General features: G+C 41.1%; 1 protein-coding gene across 2 annotated transcripts; it reads right to left on the bottom strand.

Moving 5' to 3' along the window:
- Positions 1-455: 455 nt before the first annotated feature.
- On the bottom strand, positions 456-20,451 carry PCF11 (PCF11 cleavage and polyadenylation factor subunit). 2 transcript variants are annotated; one of them, XM_072326864.1, is made up of 16 exons: positions 20,061-20,451; positions 15,349-15,474; positions 12,923-13,111; positions 12,314-12,505; positions 10,340-11,448; positions 9,879-10,068; positions 9,148-9,790; positions 7,525-8,975; positions 6,369-6,456; positions 5,594-5,716; positions 4,967-5,072; positions 4,483-4,666; positions 3,949-4,104; positions 2,901-2,993; positions 2,183-2,218; positions 456-1,560 (listed from the first exon to the last, which is right to left on the bottom strand). In XM_072326864.1, the coding sequence occupies exons 1-16, from the start codon at positions 20,247-20,249 to the stop codon at positions 1,351-1,353; spliced, it is 5,085 nt and encodes a 1,694-aa protein (XP_072182965.1). In that variant the 5' UTR covers positions 20,250-20,451; the 3' UTR covers positions 456-1,350. The 2 variants fall into 2 exon arrangements, with proteins under 2 accessions (XP_072182965.1, XP_072182964.1); XM_072326863.1 differs by having other exon boundaries at positions 4,967-5,069; positions 20,061-20,380.
- Positions 20,452-20,606: the final 155 nt, after the last annotated feature.

The raw sequence follows: 20,606 nt of genomic DNA, 5'->3' as shown, positions 1-20,606 counted from the left end.
GCCATGTCCCTCAGTGCCACAGCACTTCCCCAGGCAGCCTGTGCCAATGCCTCGCCGCTTTTAGACTAGATTTTTCCTATATCCAACCTCTCACTGCAGCTTACATAAAGATGTGGGTTATTGCTTGAGGTCTGGTTGTGAAGATGGGAAACATCGCAACCAACAGCATCGTTGAAGTTCACAGCTTATACTTACAACATACACTGGGTTGAATTTGGATTTTCTGAGTGTATATCCTATATTTTCTGAGCCATATATCCTAAGACAGTGACGTTTCCTCTGACTTTTAGATGAAATCCACCCTACACCTGGCAAACGCATGTTTATCACAAGACAAACACTGTGTAACTTATGCATACTTCCATGCATACATACCTATGCAGCTTAGTGCCCATCCCACAAACACACCCAACTACACAAACCCACTACAGAAAGAAAAGAGACTGACACGAACATATGCTTCATTTTATTTATTACATTTAAGAAATATTAACATCTCAGGATATCTGGTTTATCACCTAAATCCAGTCATAAGCAACAAAAAAATTTAAAAAAAAAAAAAAAATTAAAAAAAACCTTCAAATGTGCATTCTTAGATTCATCCCACCCCTGTAAAGAAAAGTTTGTTCAGCTGTATTAAACTCTTATGTGTGACTAATGGGAAAATATATCATTGAAGATGTCCCAGCTACCAGGCATCCTGGCTTGTTAATGGTCTGTTGGCACTTGTGTTCACAATTGAGCAACTCTGGTTGCTTTGTTAAATTCTCGCATTCTACCCAGAACGGCCTTATGGTTACTAACATCCAGATAAGTAAAAGTTATTTCAAGTTAAGGTTAAGAAGAAATCTAGGATTTTGTCTTGACAAGTTCCAGCATTGCTTCCCTTGATCACCCGCTTATGAGATTAACTGAAGGAAATTGCTTGCTTTCACTTTTCTGAATCTGATTCAGCAAGAGGTTTAAAACTGAGGTCTTTTTATTTCCATTTAAACTGAAAAAAGTACAGAAACACTATCTTTGTTTGATGGTGTGCATAAACATTACACTCCCCATATATAGCAAAAATATGTTTTATTTATAATTTACATTTCCACAAGTGAAAATTGTACATTTTTTTTACATATACAATTTCATTCCATTAAATTTTCACGCATCTACAGAATTTTCACACAATGACACCTGAAACAGTGCAGGCAATAAGAAATTTAAATACAAAAATGTATTTATTAACCAAACAGTAGCTGAGGCCCTGCCTCAAATTGAATGCTTTTATTTCCTATAAAAAGTATTTGCTTTCCAGAATTAACACAGGAGCTCTTCTGTAAAAAAAAAAAATCAAACCTCATTCTAAACAGACTCATCTGGTTCTGTTTTAACAACTATGGATGCAGGTGTGCTCTCTTCTCCACAGGCAGCAGGGGTGTCATCAGGCTCTTCTTTCACTTGAGGTGAGTCGCAGGACTCATCTGTTTCCTGTTTAACAATGTTCAACATAATATTTAGGGGATTTTCTACAGGGGTCTTGCTGGGAGAGGGTGTGCAATCAAATGATGATGTCTATAAAACAAACATTCACACAGTATTAACACATTGTTCAAACAACCATTTTTTACCTTCTTTTCCTCTCTGTCTCTTTCCAAGCGCAAACATGTGGGCAGCAGAGCACTCAAAATCCAAACTTCCACTTATTACTTTCTACTTTATCTAATAATACGAAGTTACTATACAACAGCATTACTTTTCCATAATTACTTTCAAACGATATTATCCTCGCAGTGATGAAATGCTTAATATGTTACTGTAAAATATTCCCAACTATCCCCTCCCCTCCCCCCCAAAAAAAGGAACTGATAGCTCCCAAGTCATAACAAATTTAACATATACTAACGTTCATCTTCTCAGTTTCTTAAAATTCCTAAGATTACACGTGTTAACAATAAATTCATAATGACTTCACTTTAGTCTCACCTATATGACATAAAAGCTGTCATGGATACATCATAGCTAACTCTAACTATACATTACAAACTTGCCATTCCCAAGGCATTTCCTCTGATTCTTTGCCTAGCCACATGCAAGAGGAACTGATTCTGCAGACCTGCTCTCTATAAAGACAGTGATCAAGCAAAGAAACCAAAAGCAAAATAGTTAAAAAATATGAAAGTAAGGGTTTTCTTACGTTTTGGTAATCCTCATAACAGGATGGATGGTAAATCTGGAAAATAATTGTTAACCATTTAAATACATTAGGGATACAGTACAAGCACCAGTCAGTCATAAACAGAACAAATACAAATCACACTAATCCTCCAGGACAACAAAGTGTAGAACAAGTATGGTGTCAAATGTGACTGGGAAGATATCTGGTGCATGCTTAGTTAGGAAAAGCCATCATATAAAAAACCTTGTTTAGCGTAGGGAAATAACTGGACCAAAACCAACACCCACACTCACAGGAACATTCACAGAATCACAGAATGGGTGGAAGGGACATCCGGAGCCAAGCTGCCCAGGACCACATCCTTTGGCTTTTGAAGGCTTCCAAAGAGGGACAGGCTCCACCACTGGGCTCTTTCCAGCACGGTCTCTCTTGTAATGAGGGGCCCAAAAGTGGACCCAGTAATCCAGGCAGACTCAACAATGCTAAGTAGAGAAGATCACCTTCATTTATCTTTTAGCAACATATTACAAGGGAAGCCTACTGAGTCTGTACTAACAAACCAGGACTTCAAGCATGTCCAAAGGTTGAGATATTTATGCACCTGGAAGGAGGAAAACTAACAGGGGAGTCCTTCAGAAAAGATGGGTCACTGTGGTCTATTTCTGTAATTCTTCTATTATGTTTTTGTTTTGCCTTTTAATATAAATGAATGCTACAAGTAACAAGACTGGATTACCTTTTCATGCATTCTGATAGCATTCTTTAGATGCCACTCCTCCTCTTCCTCATCCCAGTACTGCTCAAACTGCTCCCGGCAGATTTCACACCTCTGAGAAGTTATCAAAGTAACATGATAGATACACGGTGTTATTAAAGCCATTACTGAACACCAGCCTCAAGAACTTGGCTAGTAACAGTCACATATATATACATTAAGATAACAACATGAAGACCACAACATTTTACCTCCACACTTCAAAAATATTTTTAAAAAATGTTAATAGAAATTATTTGAGTACAGTTGGTAGAATGAGCAACAACATTTGTCACTTGAAAAAGTTAAGCTTTGTCCCTATAACGAGGAAGTCTCTGCAAGACACTCTGTAACAATCCAATGCTGTTTTACTGTCAGTTAAGACAATCTGGTGCAGGGATTTAGTTTATTCCATGGCATCTTCCAAAACTCAACTCTGAATTAGAGTGAGAACTGCACAAAGCATTAACACCCTTCACGCTTCTCTGCAAAATAAACAGCCACCTCTGAGAACAAGGCACTAAAGGTAATTTTTAAAGACTGAAACAAAAGCCTTTGTGGCTTTGTCACTTAGTTTCTTGTAGGTTTAAGCGTGTAAGAACGTTTGTATTTCACTGCTACAGCCACTGGCCTACCAAAATGCAGATCTGATGGCTATTTTCAAGTCAGAAGATTATGACAGCTCTTCCAAATGCCCATCTTGTAAAGAACAATCTTTTTGTATGCGTGTAAAGGCAACAAAAATTCAGTTAAGGTTATCACTTACTGAATCCCAAGCAACCATTTCCTACTTGGAAATCCAACAAGCTTCCCTGATTTATGCTTTCTATGGAAACACACAACACACTTCTCCCTTTCAATGACAGAACAGGCATAGAGGTTATTGAACTACTGCTTATTTATACTGCTACTGCCAAAAGGAAACAAATGTTACATACACAAATGCAAAACCTAGCAAGTGACTGCACAAAAACAAGACTTCAGTCTGCTTGCAGACCATATGGGCTACGGCAGGCAAACTGGAACTCACCTCAACTGCTCCAGCTGGTCCAGCAGGCACACTCTGAAACTCCTTCTCTTTTGCAGCTTCCTGTGTCTTTAGTACAACTTCTTCATGAGCTTTTTCAAAGAACTGGCTTTTTGCACGCTCCTCAAGGTCGGCTATTTCTTCAAACTCAATCCAATCCTAAGGACAAGTATTCATTCACAATCATAAACAGCCAGAAATGGTTAAAAAATACATTAAAAAAAAAAGAAAAATGGAATCCCTGAAGTAACTGATATAATCAGTCTTAGTTCGTTAAACCGAAACAGTCCGTGAAAGGTTGTTATACTTCAACTTTCCTTTCATTCTCAGTTCAACCAAAGCAGCACAGATAACTGCAAGCTGCTTATTGTTCACCACGTAACAGCTTTTTCTTTTGTCTGATATTTCAAGTAGTTTTCATACATCACTGATCACCAAACTCCAATGATAATACAATTTCAACCGCAATCCCACAGCATGTATGTGAAACACCAAATCCAGCCCTAATTAACGAGGCCCACGTCCTGCATTGCTCACCGTTACGCTGTAGTACCACCTTCTGTGTGTAATTTTTCTGCTAACGTCTTTTTCTGAACGGTTCTGACGATAGTGCCAATCTAAATGGTCTGCATAAACGTCTGTCTGTGAAGTAGTAAATCTCATTCCACATGAGTAGCACTGAATTCCAGTGTATAGTCGATTTATAACGCTATCGTAACGCCTAGGAAAACAAAAAGAAGTTAACACTTCTTTGGAAAGAAATGGGAAGTTTCTCAGTAAGTTGTTTCAAGTGACCTCAAGAGCAGAAGAAGAGCATGATTCTCCTATAAGGTTAAAGCATTTGACACAGACAAAGCATTCAAAGTAAGTACATTAAAAAGCATTCAAATAAGCATAAACTACTCACAAGGAACACGCTAGCACTGTTATATCACACCTACTAAACCGCCTTGGATTAACCACCTAGATACCACCATGCCATTATTCCTAGTGCAGAGTAAGCTCATGCTGCAATACGCACTGTCTGAGTTCTTCAACTTTAAAGTTCGTGAGGTCTGGGACATCGTGATCACCCTGGTCATCATCCTCCTCTTCAGCAGCTGGCTGAGCCGATGTTTCATTTGCTTCTTCAAAAGAAAGAATTTCATCAAAATTTCAGCTCATTTTCAGTACGAAATAAGGTGCTCTTGGATATTATTTTTATTCAAATACTAATAAATATAACCTGACTACACTAACCTGAACGCGCTAAGAGCTGAGTTAGTCTCATAGCTTTATAAAGCATACAAAAGACAACATGCAACTCTGAATGGCAATTTAACATGACACTACATCTAAGCTTCTGGCACTAAAATTCAGTATTCAGAGAGAGAGAAATATTTCAGAGGCTGACAGGAATCTGATTATAATCACTAACAAGTTACTGAGGTGGGGCAAGAAAAAAAAACAAAACAGAAGGTCTAAATAATGTAAGTAAGATACATTTAGAAAGTTAATAATTCACTTTATCACACACACCAAATGGTTTCCCACAGACAAAGATCCATTTAAGAAAAAAGAATGCTGGAGCTCACAAAGTTCTTACACTTCACTTTACACTTCAGCTACGCATAAACTGGAGAGTCAGAATGTAATGAAATCTACATACGTGCTGAAGTGGAATCCGTTTTTGATAGTTTGAGGATTCCTGTTGACAACAGTTTAGCAAACAGTTCATTGACATCGAGCTGACCAAGGTGGTTATCAGGATATGAATGTGGAACAGCTCCTCCTAGGAGAGGGGAAATAACGTCACAACACTCAAGGAAACCAAAGGTTAGCATTTCACAACACTCTTTTCCTTCTAACCCTTTTTACTTCCATTTTTCACTTCAATCTATTTATCCACTTCAGTTTGCCTCATGCGTAACTTTTGCCTCATTTCCTCCCCTACAACTTCCTTCGTAATGTAAGTATTTTGAAATGCAATCTACCTGTTTTGTACTGAAATTCCCATGTAAAACATAGTATTTTCTTGTTCTGTGCTTAAAGATCTCACAAGAATCCATCTACTTAAATAATTTACAACTTGAAACAAGACTTTTATTATTAACAATTAAAATAGTGGGAATGTTTATTCAGCCTGGCTAATTGAGGTGCCCTTCTGCCATACGAAAAGCATCCAAAAATTGGTTTTGGTGGTTCTGTTTTGTTTTAAAGTATAAACTACATACCAAAACCACGCAGTTAAAGCACTCATTGCTTGAGAAAAACCCCTGGAGAGATTAAAGTACTCCTGAAACCCCACCTACTGCCATTCCACAGAGAAGGATGCCCTTTAGTGTACAAGGACGCACTGCACCACCACAGTACAGCACTAATTTTTGTGGTCATGAACAGAGAACGGACCAAAGGACACAGAAGGAAGTTAACTATTACAGTACCTGCAGGGTTCTGAACAAAGCTTCCAGGATTTGGTAAATACTGTTGACCTTGGCCATAAGGTCCTGTCTGAGCAGACATGTGCGAAACCTGTAAAATTAAGCATTTAAGCATTCTTGGCAAGGCAATTGGTTTTAAATTATTCCATCATTAACCTCTATGCATTTCTCTGTTCCATATATATTTAAATGCTCCTATTACTTTGTCAGTTTCATAGCGAAGGATCCCCCAATTACCAAACCTTGGCATCATTTTCATTCCCCATCAGAAAAATATCAGAAAGCAATACTCATTTTGCCTAACAGCCAAACAAACTTTTCTTTTACTTGCCCACCCTTCAAGCACATTTTCCACTCAACGTATTTCAAAGCGATCCTTTTCACCAAAAAAACAGAGCTAATCACAAAAGAAACTGCTAAACATTCATCAAGGTCACAATGAGATTTTATCTAATAACTGAGATAGTACCCATGATATGAAACGCATCCTGAAAGATGGATTTTCAGCAAGCCAGCTGCAAGAAACTTCAGAAAGAAAAACAATTTTTACAGCATGCTTGTAGTATGTTCCCTACAACCTGCAGTCTACTGGGAAAACAGATATTGTATTCACTGATTTATAATTATTTTCTCATTTAGAAGAGAGCACTTCCAACAAGCAATAGCAAGGACAACTGAAACCATAAAGCCTGCCAGTGCCATGATCACTCTTCAGAAGCCATAGCTTAAAAGCCTGCATCTTTCTCAACTACTCCCAACTTATGGATGTCTCCAAAAAGACCACAATTATTTTTGTTCATTTTAATTCTAAATCTCTCAGAAAAAGTAATTATGTATATTCGCTTCAATAATCTGCCATGATTTGTAGAGAACATGCTTTGTATAAGAGAAAACATCGCATTCTTCCAATTACTTAATTCATTTTCAAACTAAAACACTGATGTAAGTGCTATATTCTTAGCTACAAAATGGTTGCAAAGAACTGGCTTTTAATTTCTAAAAACAAAGACTTATGCCTTCCCCTTTCCTTGAATCATCTACATACTACTTAAGGTTATTTTTAGTCTGCAAAAAAAAAATGCTTTTAGAGGAAAAACTCCTAATTTTCTACACAAGAATAATTCTCTTAAGCAAATTATTTACTAGAATCAGTTCTTACCTGATGACCTCCCATTGACATATTATTGAAGTTTCCGTATTGTGAACCTTGAAGTTTGTCATCAAAATAATGTCCAGATGCTCTCAATGAAAAATTCTGTGCTCCTGGGCCGGCTGGCCCACTGAAATTTGGTCCTAGTGAACTGTCAAACATTTCAGGCCTTTGGAACTGCATCCCATGAGCTGGTCCGCTGTAGCCCTGTCCGGGATGGTCAACAAACGGACCGCTTTGTCCATATGGCGACATCTCTAATCGTGAGGCAGGATGGCCAGCCATATTTTCAAAACGTGCACCATGAATGCCAAGGGGCAGGTCAAATCTCGAGGCTGGCTGGTGAGGACCATCAAATCTTTGAGGTATGGCTGCATCAAATCGTGGCTGTGCAGGCTGGCCAGGAGCCCTTTCGAATCTTGGGCCGGGCTGTCCATGAATTCCATCAAATCTTTGCAAAAGAGACAGCTGTCCAGGTTGACCATCAAACCCAGCATGACAGCCATCAAATCTCGGACCGGTCCGTCCCATTGGACCATCAAACCTAAGTCCACCAACGCCCTGGTGCACTGGTCCATCAATCAACCTGGGCCCTACACCTGGCGGTCCATGTGGCCCCTCAAATCTGAGCCCACCTCCTGATGGTCCATGTGGCCCCATAGGCTGCCCATGTGGCCCCTCAAATCTGAGGCCACTTCCAGGTTGACCATGGGGCCCCAATGGCTGTAAATGCGGACCCTCAAACCTGAGACCACCTCCTGGTTGACCGTGAGGCCCCAAGGGCTGACCATGCGGTCCCTCAAACCTGAGACCACCTCCTGGCTGACCTCGAGGCCCCAGAGGTTGACCATGAGGTCCCTCAAACCTGAGACCACCTGAAGGCTGACCACGGGGTCCCTCAAACCTGAGACCAACTCCAGGTCCTTCGAATCTAGGACCACCAACAGGCTGGCCTGCAGGCCCCTCAAACCGCAATGGCCCACCTATCTGCCCAAGAGGTCCCTCAAACCTCAAAGGACCTCCCCCACCAACCTGTCCCTGAGGTCCTTCAAACCTGAGAGCCCCTGCCAGCTGCCCTGGTGGCCCATCAAATCTTAGGGCTCCAGCTCCCCCTGCTCCTGCCAGGGGCCCATCAAACTGAGAAGCACCTGCCCCCACCAAAGGCCCCTCAAATCTCAGAGCAGCCTGTCCAGGTGGCCCATCAATTCTAGAACTTGAACCAGCAGTAGGACTATCAATAAAAGGACTTCCTTGTCCATCTGCCCCAACTCTTGCAGCAGATGGTCTAGATGAGCCATCAAATAAAGGTCTGTCTTCCATTAGTGCACTTATTCTCGGCTTTGCTTCTATGCCTCCAAATCTTGACCCTGGACTGTCTGGAAACGGTTCTTTATCTGGGTCTTCATATCTAGCTCTTTTGAAGCGTTCATTAAATGGTGATCTGGGTTCATCTCGAACACCTGAAAGAGAAGAAAATAAAAGAAGATAAAGCACTGTGCAGAGAAGGACCTAGGTGTCCTGGTGGACAAAAGGTTGACCATGTATCAACAGTAGGCCCCTGTGGCCAACGAGACCAATGATAAACCTAGGGTGCATTAAAAAGAGCATATAAAATAAGGCAAAAATACATACCAGCTTTCCCAAGCAGCTGTCTTTCTTCACGGTTATCAAACCTACAGACTGCATCACCATCGATCTTCTGGAACTCTGTTGTACCTTTTCCCTGCTGTCTGATAGCATCTCTGAATTCATCCGATTCTCCCCAGTTGTCATAAGGGTCGAAGTTTTTCGAACCCCTTCCTCCTTTAGTAGCATTTTGTTCCTCAAGCCTTCGTCGACCCTCCAGAGGTGAAAGGTTATCAGCAAAGGGTCTGCTTGTGCCACTTACAGGAGAGTGCCGTCTTGATCTTTCTCCAAAGGGTTCTTTTCTTTCAAACTGCACTCCACGCTTTGCTTTCGCTTGCTCACATTCAATTCCAGAAAGCAACGCGTCAGGTACATGATAATCCAAAATATCATCAGGATCCAAGAGATCAAGTCTTGACAATGAATGCTGAACTTGTGTTCTTTTCAGTTTAGCTTTATGCTCATAGTATGTTAACTCTGCATCAGACAGAAGAGGTTTCCTTTTCAAAGAGCCTTTTTCATCTGTAGGGCTATCCCACACATTGCATCTGTGCTTTCCTTCCTGGTACTGGAACAGCTGTCGAATCTGATGAGCTACCACAAGGAACTCATCTTGTGTTATTTCACCAGATGCTAAGCGGTCATTGGCCTGTAACATAAAGTTTGGATTTCTAAGAAGAAAAGCAAAGCACAACTATATCCAAGACACCTCTACAAAGACAATCAATCAGTATTACCTTTTTAAGTAATTCTCTCTTGCTTGCAGACGTCAGTTCTTTGGGAATTTGCAAATTGGCATCCACACTTAACCGGTGTTGCTGTTTTGGTGCTCGAGGTGACAGAATTCCTTTAGCAGCAGGCCAGTTTTCTCGGTGTCTTTGGTGAGGGGATTTACCAACTGCTTGGTGTTCTTCAGTCTGCTGAGAGCTGAGAATAGGAACACGTTTAAAACATAAGTTAGTTCTTTATTCAGGATGTATTACATCTCTATTAGAACTAATTATGGTAAAACGCCACTATCGATTTAGAAAGTACGTATAATTGGCATTTTTCACTACAAGCAAGTTATGAATCTCAATCAAGAACTTCTGTCAACATAGGCTGTCTGAATGTTTCCTCCCAAACCTAACTGTACTTCAGCCAAGAGCAGAATTTCCACTTACTTCAGAGAAAATTTGTTTAAAATACGGTAACTTACTTTTTATTTTCCTCCCAACCGGATTTCCACCTCTTGCCTGCTTTGGATCCCTGCCAATTCTCTGCATTCTCCTTTGGATCAGGAGAAGCTTTTGTAGAATGCTGGCTTGCTACTTCTTGGGGCCTGTCTTCTTGGCTTTTTTTCACTCTCCTTGGATCTCGCACCTCTTGTTTAACATTTCGCTTATTAGAATTTCTTTCATCCCTTGCCCCTTGTGAGGCTTCTTCAGCATGAGACTGTTTAGGGCCAATCTGACGTATCTTTCCAATTTTAGGAGTTGAAGAAGTGGGAGATAAACTCCTGAGTCTTCTTTTGGGTGATCTCCTCTCTCTTCGTTTTGGAGAATGTGTAGATGGTGACCGTGACTTAGGAGAACGGGATCGTGACCGTTTTCTATTACTGGATCTCCCTTGTTTTCCACCCTGCTTTTCAGATTCTTCTGTAGTCACGTCTTGTTTCTGGACAACACCATTAACTGTTTTATTCCTGCTGCCTACTGGTCTATGCTCAGATGTCTTATGTTCATCTTTCTCTTTTTTCTCTGTATTTCTCCTCTTTTCTTTCACCTCATCCCCTTTGCTCTCTGGCTTTTCTTGAAGATGCTTTTTCAGTCTTGGATCCCGTTTACTCATTTCAGATACTTTTGTGCTTTCAGATTCTTGGGTTTTAGTATCTTTAGTATTGGGAAGCTTGTTTTTCAAAGGAGATGGCGATTTAGACTTCGTTTCCAACTGATCGGGTTCTTTCTTTTGTGGTTTTTCACCTGCTTTCATTTTCTCTGGTTTTGTTGAGCTTTGTTTTTCAGACTGGGATGTTTTGCTCGCCTTGGTATCAGACTGACCAGATGCACTTGGGGGAAATTCTTTCCTATGAGACTGATCTTTAGCATGAGAAGAATGTTGTGACATTCTATTAAGTCGAGGATCCCTATTTACTATTTTGACATCATGAAGTGGAGGACTTGGGGATGGTTTGATCTTCTCAGACTGCAACGAAGCCTGAGTAGGTGTTTTAACTGCCATGTGAGGTGTCTGGGACACATGTGGCTTGGAAGGCGCTGGAACTGAAGGTATAGAAGATGATCCTTGCTGAACACTAAGAGAAACAGCCTGAAATAAGGTGACAAGAAAAAAACCAGCATTAATCTGTGTGATACAACACCTGCAGAGAGATGTTCCTGTTCTGTTTTGAAAACAAAGCTGAAAATAGAAATGTTTTGAAACAGTTATGAGATTAATCCGTTTAACTGAAAATGACCCATTAATCCTCATCGCAGCTATTAAATTAACATAGTACCATCACAAACGGTGAAGTTCAAGTACAATACAAAGTCAATGCTACAAGGTCAGTGCAGCAAAAAACTCAACATAAGCACACCTCACTACAGCTTTAGTTTTTCTATACCTTCCACATTTCCAAGACAACTAAACAGCCAAGTATGTTTATATATTTTCATTTCTACACTCCTAGTGTTTCACTTTTGTATCATCAACTTTCAGCATAAGATGACTTTCAATTATGAATGTAAAAACAGGTTTAACTGCCACCACCTTCAGATTGTGACAGCCACCTCCTTCAGATTGTGACATCAAACAAACCTGACCTAATGAGGACAGAAACTGCCCTGACGTTTCCGACAATCAGGATTCCCCGTTCCTTATGGAAATACTCAATTTTCTAAGAGCAAATGTATTCGAAAAAGCCACAAAAAGAGGTGGAAGACGCATCACAGGCAGACATAATTTTCAAGATGAGAACAAAAGACCACAAACATTTTTTAACCTGTTCTGAGTGTAATCCTTAAGATTTTTATGTTACAACTACTGGTCTAGAGGACCAGAGCAACTTGCACTGCTTTAGTCCTAAAACAGCTCCTCTTGTCTAAACTTAACTGCAGTTACCAGTATAGCAGCTAAGGTACGATCAAACAAAGCGAGACCAAACTATGGATCATTCACCAGCTATCCTACTCACCAACTGGGCTTTAGTCTGTTCCAACTCCAGCTCTAACTTTTTTTGCTGAAGTTCTAACAACTGCTTTTGCTTCGCAAGTAATTGCTGCCTTATCAGTTGCTCCTGTGTCAAATTCTTTTGTATTTCAGGAACAGCTGGAGGAGTAGAGGCACCAGAAGTGGCAGCAGAGGTAGATGCAGAAGATTCCTCTGGCTAAAAATAGAACATAAGGTTACATTCAGCATCTTAATGGATCCAGCTAACTCCATCTCCCTTAACTGCTAGCGTGATACAAAACTGGGACTTAGCTTCCACAAGTTAATGACTGCATTTTTAATGCAAAATACAAACAAAACAATTTCTGCTCCTCTAGGATTTGCCTACTGTCACAGGATTAACTGTGCCACCATGATAGAATACGCCATTTAACATAAATGTTTAGAAATCTAAAATTCAAGATATAAATACTTACAGTAAACCCCTTAAAAACTGAGTCCATAAATTCCTCTTACCTGTCTCCAGAGATCAGATGCTTTATTCTTATCACACTACGTTTGTCAAAAAGGAGCATACAAACAACAAGAACAACACATACTGCCATCTGTTCATACAGTATGTAGAGAGACTTACCGATTTATTTAAAAACTTAGGATTCACATGGATGCTAGAAGTATTCACATTTGGGGGCAGAGGTTTAATTGGCCAAGCAGGATCTAATGAGTTGACTCTGACGTCAAGTGCATATAGTTTCTTCAAAGGAAAAATATCGTCCCATGTGGAGCGTAACTTAAATAAACTTTTCCTAGTATTTTCATCCACCTAAAACAATAAAACAATTCTATGGCTTGTTAAGTTAATATAAAACAACTTAAAATTTTCTGTAGAACTTAAGATCTCATATGCTTTATATTCTTACCAAATTATCATTTTAACACAACAAACTGACTACAAACTTGTAAGTGGTATAGATTGATACATCTACACCAACAGAATCGGTAACAGAAGTTCAAATGTGGACATGTGAAGGTTTTATTGTGTATTACCGTTCTCTGAGAATTTTCTTTCAGCTTTCCCATTACCAAAATTCTCATTTTACTTGGGCAATTTCTGTCAAAAAAAATACAGCAACAAAAATATCCAAAGAAAATGCCTCTGAAACGATACAGTAATTCAAATGTTCGTGCTGAGTAGCACACAGCAACAACAACCAAATCAGAGAACAACAAACTTTCTGAACAGAGAAAGTGTTTTGTTGAGCTGTTTAATCACTGAAGTTTTTTTTTCCCCCCTAATAAATCCAACAAAAGGTGTATGAGTCAAAATGAACTCAAGCACATTTCAGTTCAACTGCAAATCAGACCCATTTATGAGCCATAAATCAAGCGTACTAGTAGCACTAGCTCCCATTTTCTCTTTGCAATCAGACGATCATTTCATGATAGTTAAGTTCAAAACTCACATTAAAGGAAAAATTCAATTCATCTCATAACTCAAGTAGTTCATTTAAACAAATAGAAAACATCTGCTGACAAAACACATGCAGCCGCCCTACTGTGAACATGCTAACTCAACCATTACACAATTTTTTTGGCTTTTTGACCTTTTTTGGGCTGCTGTTTTATTTTAGGCGTCCCAGCAAGACACGTTGTCCAGAAAGTTCAGAAGTTCTTTGAAAAAGAGGGCAGGAACTTCAATAAAAGTAACTCATACTTAGCTAGTGGGGAGTGGGAGGGTGCCTCCACACAACTTTCATTGTGAGGGTATCAAGTTCACTGCAAAAGCTGCTGCCATGACTGAGCCAGTTTCTGACATCGCTGAGTGTTTAAAGATACCTTCAGCGATCATTTACTGATAAAACAGAATCTCTAACAATGTCACAGTGAGAATTTCATCTTGCAATATCATTAGTTATCTAAAGTGACTGACACTTTTACATATTTAATATAAATTTAATAGTTCTAATTAACTTTTTGGTCAGTTAACAACAAAACTCAGCAAACGAATAACCCAGAGCTTCAGCTGCAAGTTTAAATGCAACTCTGTGAAAGAACGCAAACCAATATTGGAAAAATAAATAAATGACTATCTATCTACTCTACACATAGGAGTTCAATATCTCTGAGCTCATTATTAGAGTCTATCCCTTATTTAGTCACTCACTGTACAGCTGAAAAACTGATTTAAAACATTATGGGATCACAGATCCTCTCTGGTATGCGATACCAAATACACCAAAGCTCCACTCATCTCATTCAGATGCAGTGCCGCTTTCTTAGGGCATACAGGAAACCACAGAAGTTAACCATTTCAGATTCAACTTAAACCTATTCAAGTCCAGTCTTTCAAAAGCTGGACTTGGATTTGCCATTCTCACTGAGGAATAAGCACAATTACTTCACTGGGTTTAAAGACTTAGTTAAAAAAAAAAAAAAAAGTGAATATATTTGGCAGCAGTTTTTAACAATGAATGAAATTAAAATGGGTATCTTTAATGTAACCAAGCAATAATATACTCTCACAACCTCCCCCCCTCACCCATAATTGTTTTTCAATCACAGACCACTTAAAGAATATCAGCTGTTAGTGGTATTTGTCACAATTTAAGTACCCATTTTTCACATCAAAAATTAAGCAAATCAGAAAAATCTAACTCAGAGAGCTCAGAAAAATCTCTAAGAAACTGATTCTCAGTATATTCCTGACACAAAGACTAACTACTTCCTAAAAAATAAATCAGCGACTCATAATTAACTGTTTTATACACTGCAGAAAGTCTGTCCAGGTAAGCAATCAATCAAAAAAACTAGCAAAGCCTTGCCTGGATAGAAAAAAAATTACACAAGTTCATCACAGCTTTGCATCTTTTGGCTAACTTAACTCACAGGCTTGACAACAGCAGGAATGCCCTTCCACATTATAACACAGTATTTGCCATTCATAAAAAACAATCAGTTCTTCTGTTTCGGCACCCAAGAAAACCCAAATCTGAGAGCATGTATTTATTTTACCAGGAACAACTTTGCTTAAATACAGAACTTTTCTGAAAGTGTATATACCTTTTCAAATACACAAATAAATGTTGCAACTAGGTTTTTAGTAAATGCAGTAAGATACTCTCTTCCAACATTCTTGACAATGGAATCCATAAGGTACATAACAGGAAGCTTCTCTGACGCAGGAGCCTGGAGTAATAAGAAGAAACTGAGAAGTTTAGTACAACAAAGACATACGTTAAACTATATATAAAGGGATTACCAATCCCAGAAATACAGACCTCTCTTTTGGGTTGCCACTATCAACACCAAGGGATTTGCTTGGGATTTGTGTTTTGGTTTATACAAAAACTTAAAAACTTAAATCTGGAAAATCAATACTCAGTTCAAAGTATAATGCGGTGGGTCTACCACAGAGAAAAGGCACAACCTTGGGTTATCCTGTTTGTCTCAAAGCTTTGGGGTGAAAAAAGGGAAAAAAAGAAAAAAGAAGCCCACAAGACAGTATTACTGCTAGTGTACTGAGTGCAGCCTTTCAAAACCCACTGGAGAAAGTAACTTGAAATTAGCAGGAAGCCATCACTAGCACTTCAAGGAACTTCTAAAAAATAGTTTATCACTTGGACCTCCTGAATGCTTGCTTTTCTCCATTTCACAGAACACAAATCAGACTTCCTGCGAACAGCCCAGGTTAGAGAACTTCGGTAGTAGCAGATTATACGTTGAACATCATAGTCCTTTCACAAACCACACGCAGAAAAGGTCACAACTATATCACTGTAATCCAAGGGAATGGAGCAAGCAGTCCCAGTCTCTGTTGGCACTTGTCAGCAGTCATACTCAGCTGGATGCGCAGACCAAGTCCTAAATCCAGACCAAACCCAATCACCAAGTCGACTGGGTACAGACAGGAAAGCTCAGGAATCACAAGCACAATTTCCACAGCCGGGAGTCTTCACACTCAGGATACATCTTTGCTACAAGTGGCAGCTTGAGAGGTCTTTTTTTGTTGGTTTTAAATCCACATTCAAAACTTGTAGCAAGTCTGTGAAACAGAAGCATGGATGGTGGACAGCTACAACTTCCAATGCAGGAAAAGCACTACTGGGCCCCAATCAAGGTGCTTTTAATGCCCACCACTGGCTTTCATCAGCAGAAGGCACAACAAAGTTCCAGAAAGCATCAGTGAGCAAACAGCTGAAGAGAACAAGGTGAAAGACACCACCACAAGCTCCGTGCTGACCGACATGCCCTTAGACAGGAACATCCACTCATAATATTTTTAAGTCCCATTCACCATCCGGTAACTCAGTATGAAATCAGAGTAACTTCATTGTTCTTTTTAAACAGGACAGGCTCCTACGATGACCAGCACCACCTTACTTCACAGCCCCATTGTCCAGATAAGTGTCTGGAAGCACTCTTGCTTTACAATTTTAGGTTTAAATCCTTCCCCATTGAAGTGGTTCACAGAAGGGCACCGCGTCAACAAAACTTTTATATGGGTAAATCACGCTTCCTCACTTTTAGGTGTATATTAATTGACCATGACCCAAAACTCAACACTGAAAAGGACAGTTTCTTGTTAATGGGGAGGGTGTCACTGCCTCTGAGCATAGGAAAAAAAAAGGTAAACGCAGGCAGCTGATGTATTTTGTACATGAAAAGACAGAAAAGTGCACAGCTAAGCTACAACTAATTGCAACACGTTGAAAGTATTGTTTACAGCACTTGTACTACCTAATTTGAGTGCTGAACTTATGACCGAATAGAGTGCTGTAAAGAAGCTAATATGCAAAGTGTTAGAATAGGGGCATTTCTTCAGCTTAGAAAAAAAAAATGGATGTGAAGCTGCTTAATATTAACATGTCAGTAAAATACTGGTTAGTTCTTTAATGCAGCCTACACAAAGGGACATTAAAAACGCTACTCTACGTTGTGAATGCTTTCCTTTATATAGAAAAGGACAGTGTACAGTTTCTGACCTTCTAAGTCAGCTTTCAGGGTAACAAAGAGCTGTCTCAGCAGCACAAACGCCCAAGAGCTACTAGCAGAGCACACTACACTCTTCCATTTCACCAAGGAATGGAAGTAGCTCACTATACACAGCTAAGATTCAAGTCGGAGATGCCAGAGTATTAATTTAATAGCAAAGGCACTGTAACAAGTTTAACAACTTCATGTGCTTGGGAGTAGTTAGAAGTAATCACACAGAAAGTAAGGAAGCCTACTTCAAAATGTGACAGCATTAGTTTAGCAGAGTGCCCTCCTTCGAACATCAGCTACTCAGGTGGCACAATCTAAGAACCACGAATTAAAAACGGTTGGGTTATTTAAGTCTTCATTTCTGGAGATGTTTATTATGTTATCTAGCCCACGTTCCAATAACCACACAAAGGGAATCCCAGATTTGAACATCTTGTTTTCAGGCAATCTATACAGTACCCCCTAGCAAAGAAAAGAGACCCACACAGAGCTAACCAACAGCAGGGAGGCTCCGCATACCACCAGAACACACAGAATGCTAACGCTGAGCTCATCACCACAGAATTCCCACTCTTCTTTCAAATAATGTATGAAAGCTATTGTTGGAAATGTGTGGCTTTTTTTTTATTAGTTTCCTAAAAAAAAAAGTTTCAACTTCAAAAAAAAAACTTAAAATCATAATCAAACCCCGAGTCACAAACTTGCAAATAAAAAAGACTTTAAAAAAACAACTTTGTACACAAAATGGGTCTCAGAAACAAATTCTGCACTATACAATGGTAAATAAAAAGACAAATACATATTTCACACTTTTTATTTACATATTTTATAATAGCAGTCACACATTTCAGAGCCATTTATTAAATCGTAAAGCAGACCACTCCAGTTTTACACTAAACAAACTGTCTCCAGGCAACACTTTTTAAAAGTGGCTTATAGCAAAGGAGAGCACTTTCCCAAAAACAACTAAGAAAACTTGCCTTGAATAAACCACAGTCACAAATAGTAACTAAGGCAAAACTAACCATTGATACAAGATTTAAGACATCTTTAAAAAGAAGAAAAAAATAAAAAAAACACACTTCAGGGCAGGCTCTAAAACACCCAGAAATGAAGAAATTTGACAGCATTGATATTTATCACAAATTATACACATCCACTGCCCTTTAGGAGATATAATGGTGAGATCTATTCCATTATGACGTCACCTCCCCAAGGAATGGCAAAACTTGGCCACTGGTAGCATTTAAAACTAGACTGGAAGAGGTCTGTGGAACACTAAAGAGCCATCCTGCATTGGTAGAAAGACAGATTAAATAATGTAAGAGATCTTTCCCTCCCCAGCATTAAGACAATACAATTCTCACCATTATAAACAGCGATTTAAAGCCAAAGGAAAAAAAAAGGCCTATATTAGAGGGAGCCTGGTATTAGAGGGAGCAAGGGAGACAATGGGGGAAGGGGTGACTGGCAAGAACACGGTGGATTGAAGAAATAACCCTTTTCTTACAGAAAGCTACTGTTAGAAAGGTACAGTAACCCCCCCCCTGCCCCCATCCATGTGCTGTGGCTGACTGATGTCAGCAACTGCCTGGGTTGGGCTCAGAGGGAGCCTCCTCTTTCCCTTCCTTTTATATCACGTGCCTTTCAGACGCCATGTTAGGATCCTACAGGCTGCTGCGGTTTCTACAGTCGGGGAGAATTTCTTCTTCCCATCCTCACCAAACAAACCTCTCTAGCCAAGACACGTGGAGATACACAGCGCTTGCTTTACTTAGGGCACAGCCACCTGAAAGCCAAACGGGTTACCCCAAGCCCACATCGCTTTCTCTAAGCAGAAAACACAGAATCACCCAACCAGCAACACACACACTTCACTACTCGGAGCAGATGATCGCCTTTCACCTGAGAACTTCCCTGGAAGATCAGCCTCCCCACCCTTACTCCTCCAGTTAATATCTCACGGGGACCACACTGGGAAAATAACCTTATCTTTCAAACTACAAACGATACTTTAAAAAAGAAAAAAGAAAATCATTATACTTAGACTTTCTAAAGCAGACGATTTCCGTGCTATAAACTCAACCTTAATTTATGTTCCTTCACACTACCAGGATATAAATTGGGGAAAAAAAAAAAAAACAAACCTCCACAAGGTCAGGCTGTCGCTAACAATACTTATAAAATCGTTATCTACAAAAGAAATCGCTAAATGCAACGGTTTCGACACCAGCTTCGAGGGGAAAACCCAGCTCCAAGGGCGAGGCTCTGCCCAGTCACGGCCGGGCCGCCATGTTGCATCTGTTACCCAAACGGGGCCGCGCCGTGAGCCGCGCTGCCCCGGGCCGGACCCCAACCCGTCCCCTCCTACCGACTGCAGCCCTCGGGTCCCCTGCTCCCTACGGGGTGCGGGAAGGAGAAGGGGCAGCCCTCAACCTGGCCAGGAAGGGAGGGGGAAAAGGGGTACGAAGGGGAGAGCCGTGCTCCCTGCCGAGCCACGCTGTCCTCCGCTTGCTCCCAACGGTGATCCCCGGGCCTGCTGCCCCCATCCTCCCTCCCTCAGCTCTCCCTGCTCCCCCGTGGCCACCTCTGACCCTGGGGAGCACCTCGCCTCGAGGCCCCGAGCCCTGCTCCCCTCCCCCACCCAGCCGCCAGCCTCGGGCCCGCTGCCTCCCTCTCTCGGGCCCTCCTTCTCTCCCTGCCTCCTCCGTCCCTCAGCCCTTTCTCCTGGCCCCGGCCGGTCCCCCCAGCAGTATAGGTAGGAGTAGTAGGCGGTGGAATATAAAAACCTTGGCGATTTGCGCCTCGATCAGGGAGACGATGTCCTTGGCGAAGGGCACGTTCTCCTCGGCCAGGATGGTCAGCATGTTGATGTGCGGCTTGCTGTTGAACGTCAGGTCCTCCAGCGATGACTGGTAATCGCGGCACGCGTCCTCCCGGGCCTCGCTGCTACCAGCGCTGCTCTCCGGGGCCGACATGTTCCTCCGACCGGGGCCCGCACCAGGACCCGACCCACCGACCGACGGCCCCCTCCCCGCGATTCCCCTGCCGCCGCCGAGCGACGCTTCCCCCCCGCCGCTGCCGCTGGGCTCCTCTACCGCATCCTCCGAGCTGCGGCTCCGCTGCCAATGGCGCTGCCGTCCGTACCGCCGCTGTGCTTCCGACCGCCGCCGGCTCAGTCTCAACGCTCACAAAATGGCGGCGGCGGCTACGGCTCGCGAACCGCTTCCTCCAACCGTTGCGTCATGTGAAATTGGGCTGAGGAAAAAGGGCCGGCGCCTTGGAATGCCCCTTTTGTTCCCTCATCGCGTCCCCATTGGGTGACGCTCCTCCGT

Source organism: Excalfactoria chinensis, chromosome 1, assembly GCF_039878825.1.
Source record: "Excalfactoria chinensis isolate bCotChi1 chromosome 1, bCotChi1.hap2, whole genome shotgun sequence".
NCBI classification, from domain to species: domain Eukaryota; kingdom Metazoa; phylum Chordata; class Aves; order Galliformes; family Phasianidae; genus Excalfactoria; species Excalfactoria chinensis.
The sequence above is the reverse complement of the archived record's forward strand: the minus strand, read 5'-3'. Positions and strand labels throughout refer to the sequence as shown.

Coding starts and splice junctions, on each gene's coding strand:
- PCF11 (XM_072326864.1), bottom strand. CDS start 20,249: ATGTCGGCCCCGGAGAGCAGCGCTGGTAGCAGCGAGGCCCGGGAGGAC. Junction 5,073..5,593: donor AACGGATTCCACTTCAGCAC/GTATGTAGATTT, acceptor TTTCTTTTGAAG/AAGCAAATGAAACATCGGCT. Junction 4,105..4,482: donor GGTGGTACTACAGCGTAACG/GTGAGCAATGCA, acceptor ACTTGTCCTTAG/GATTGGATTGAGTTTGAAGA.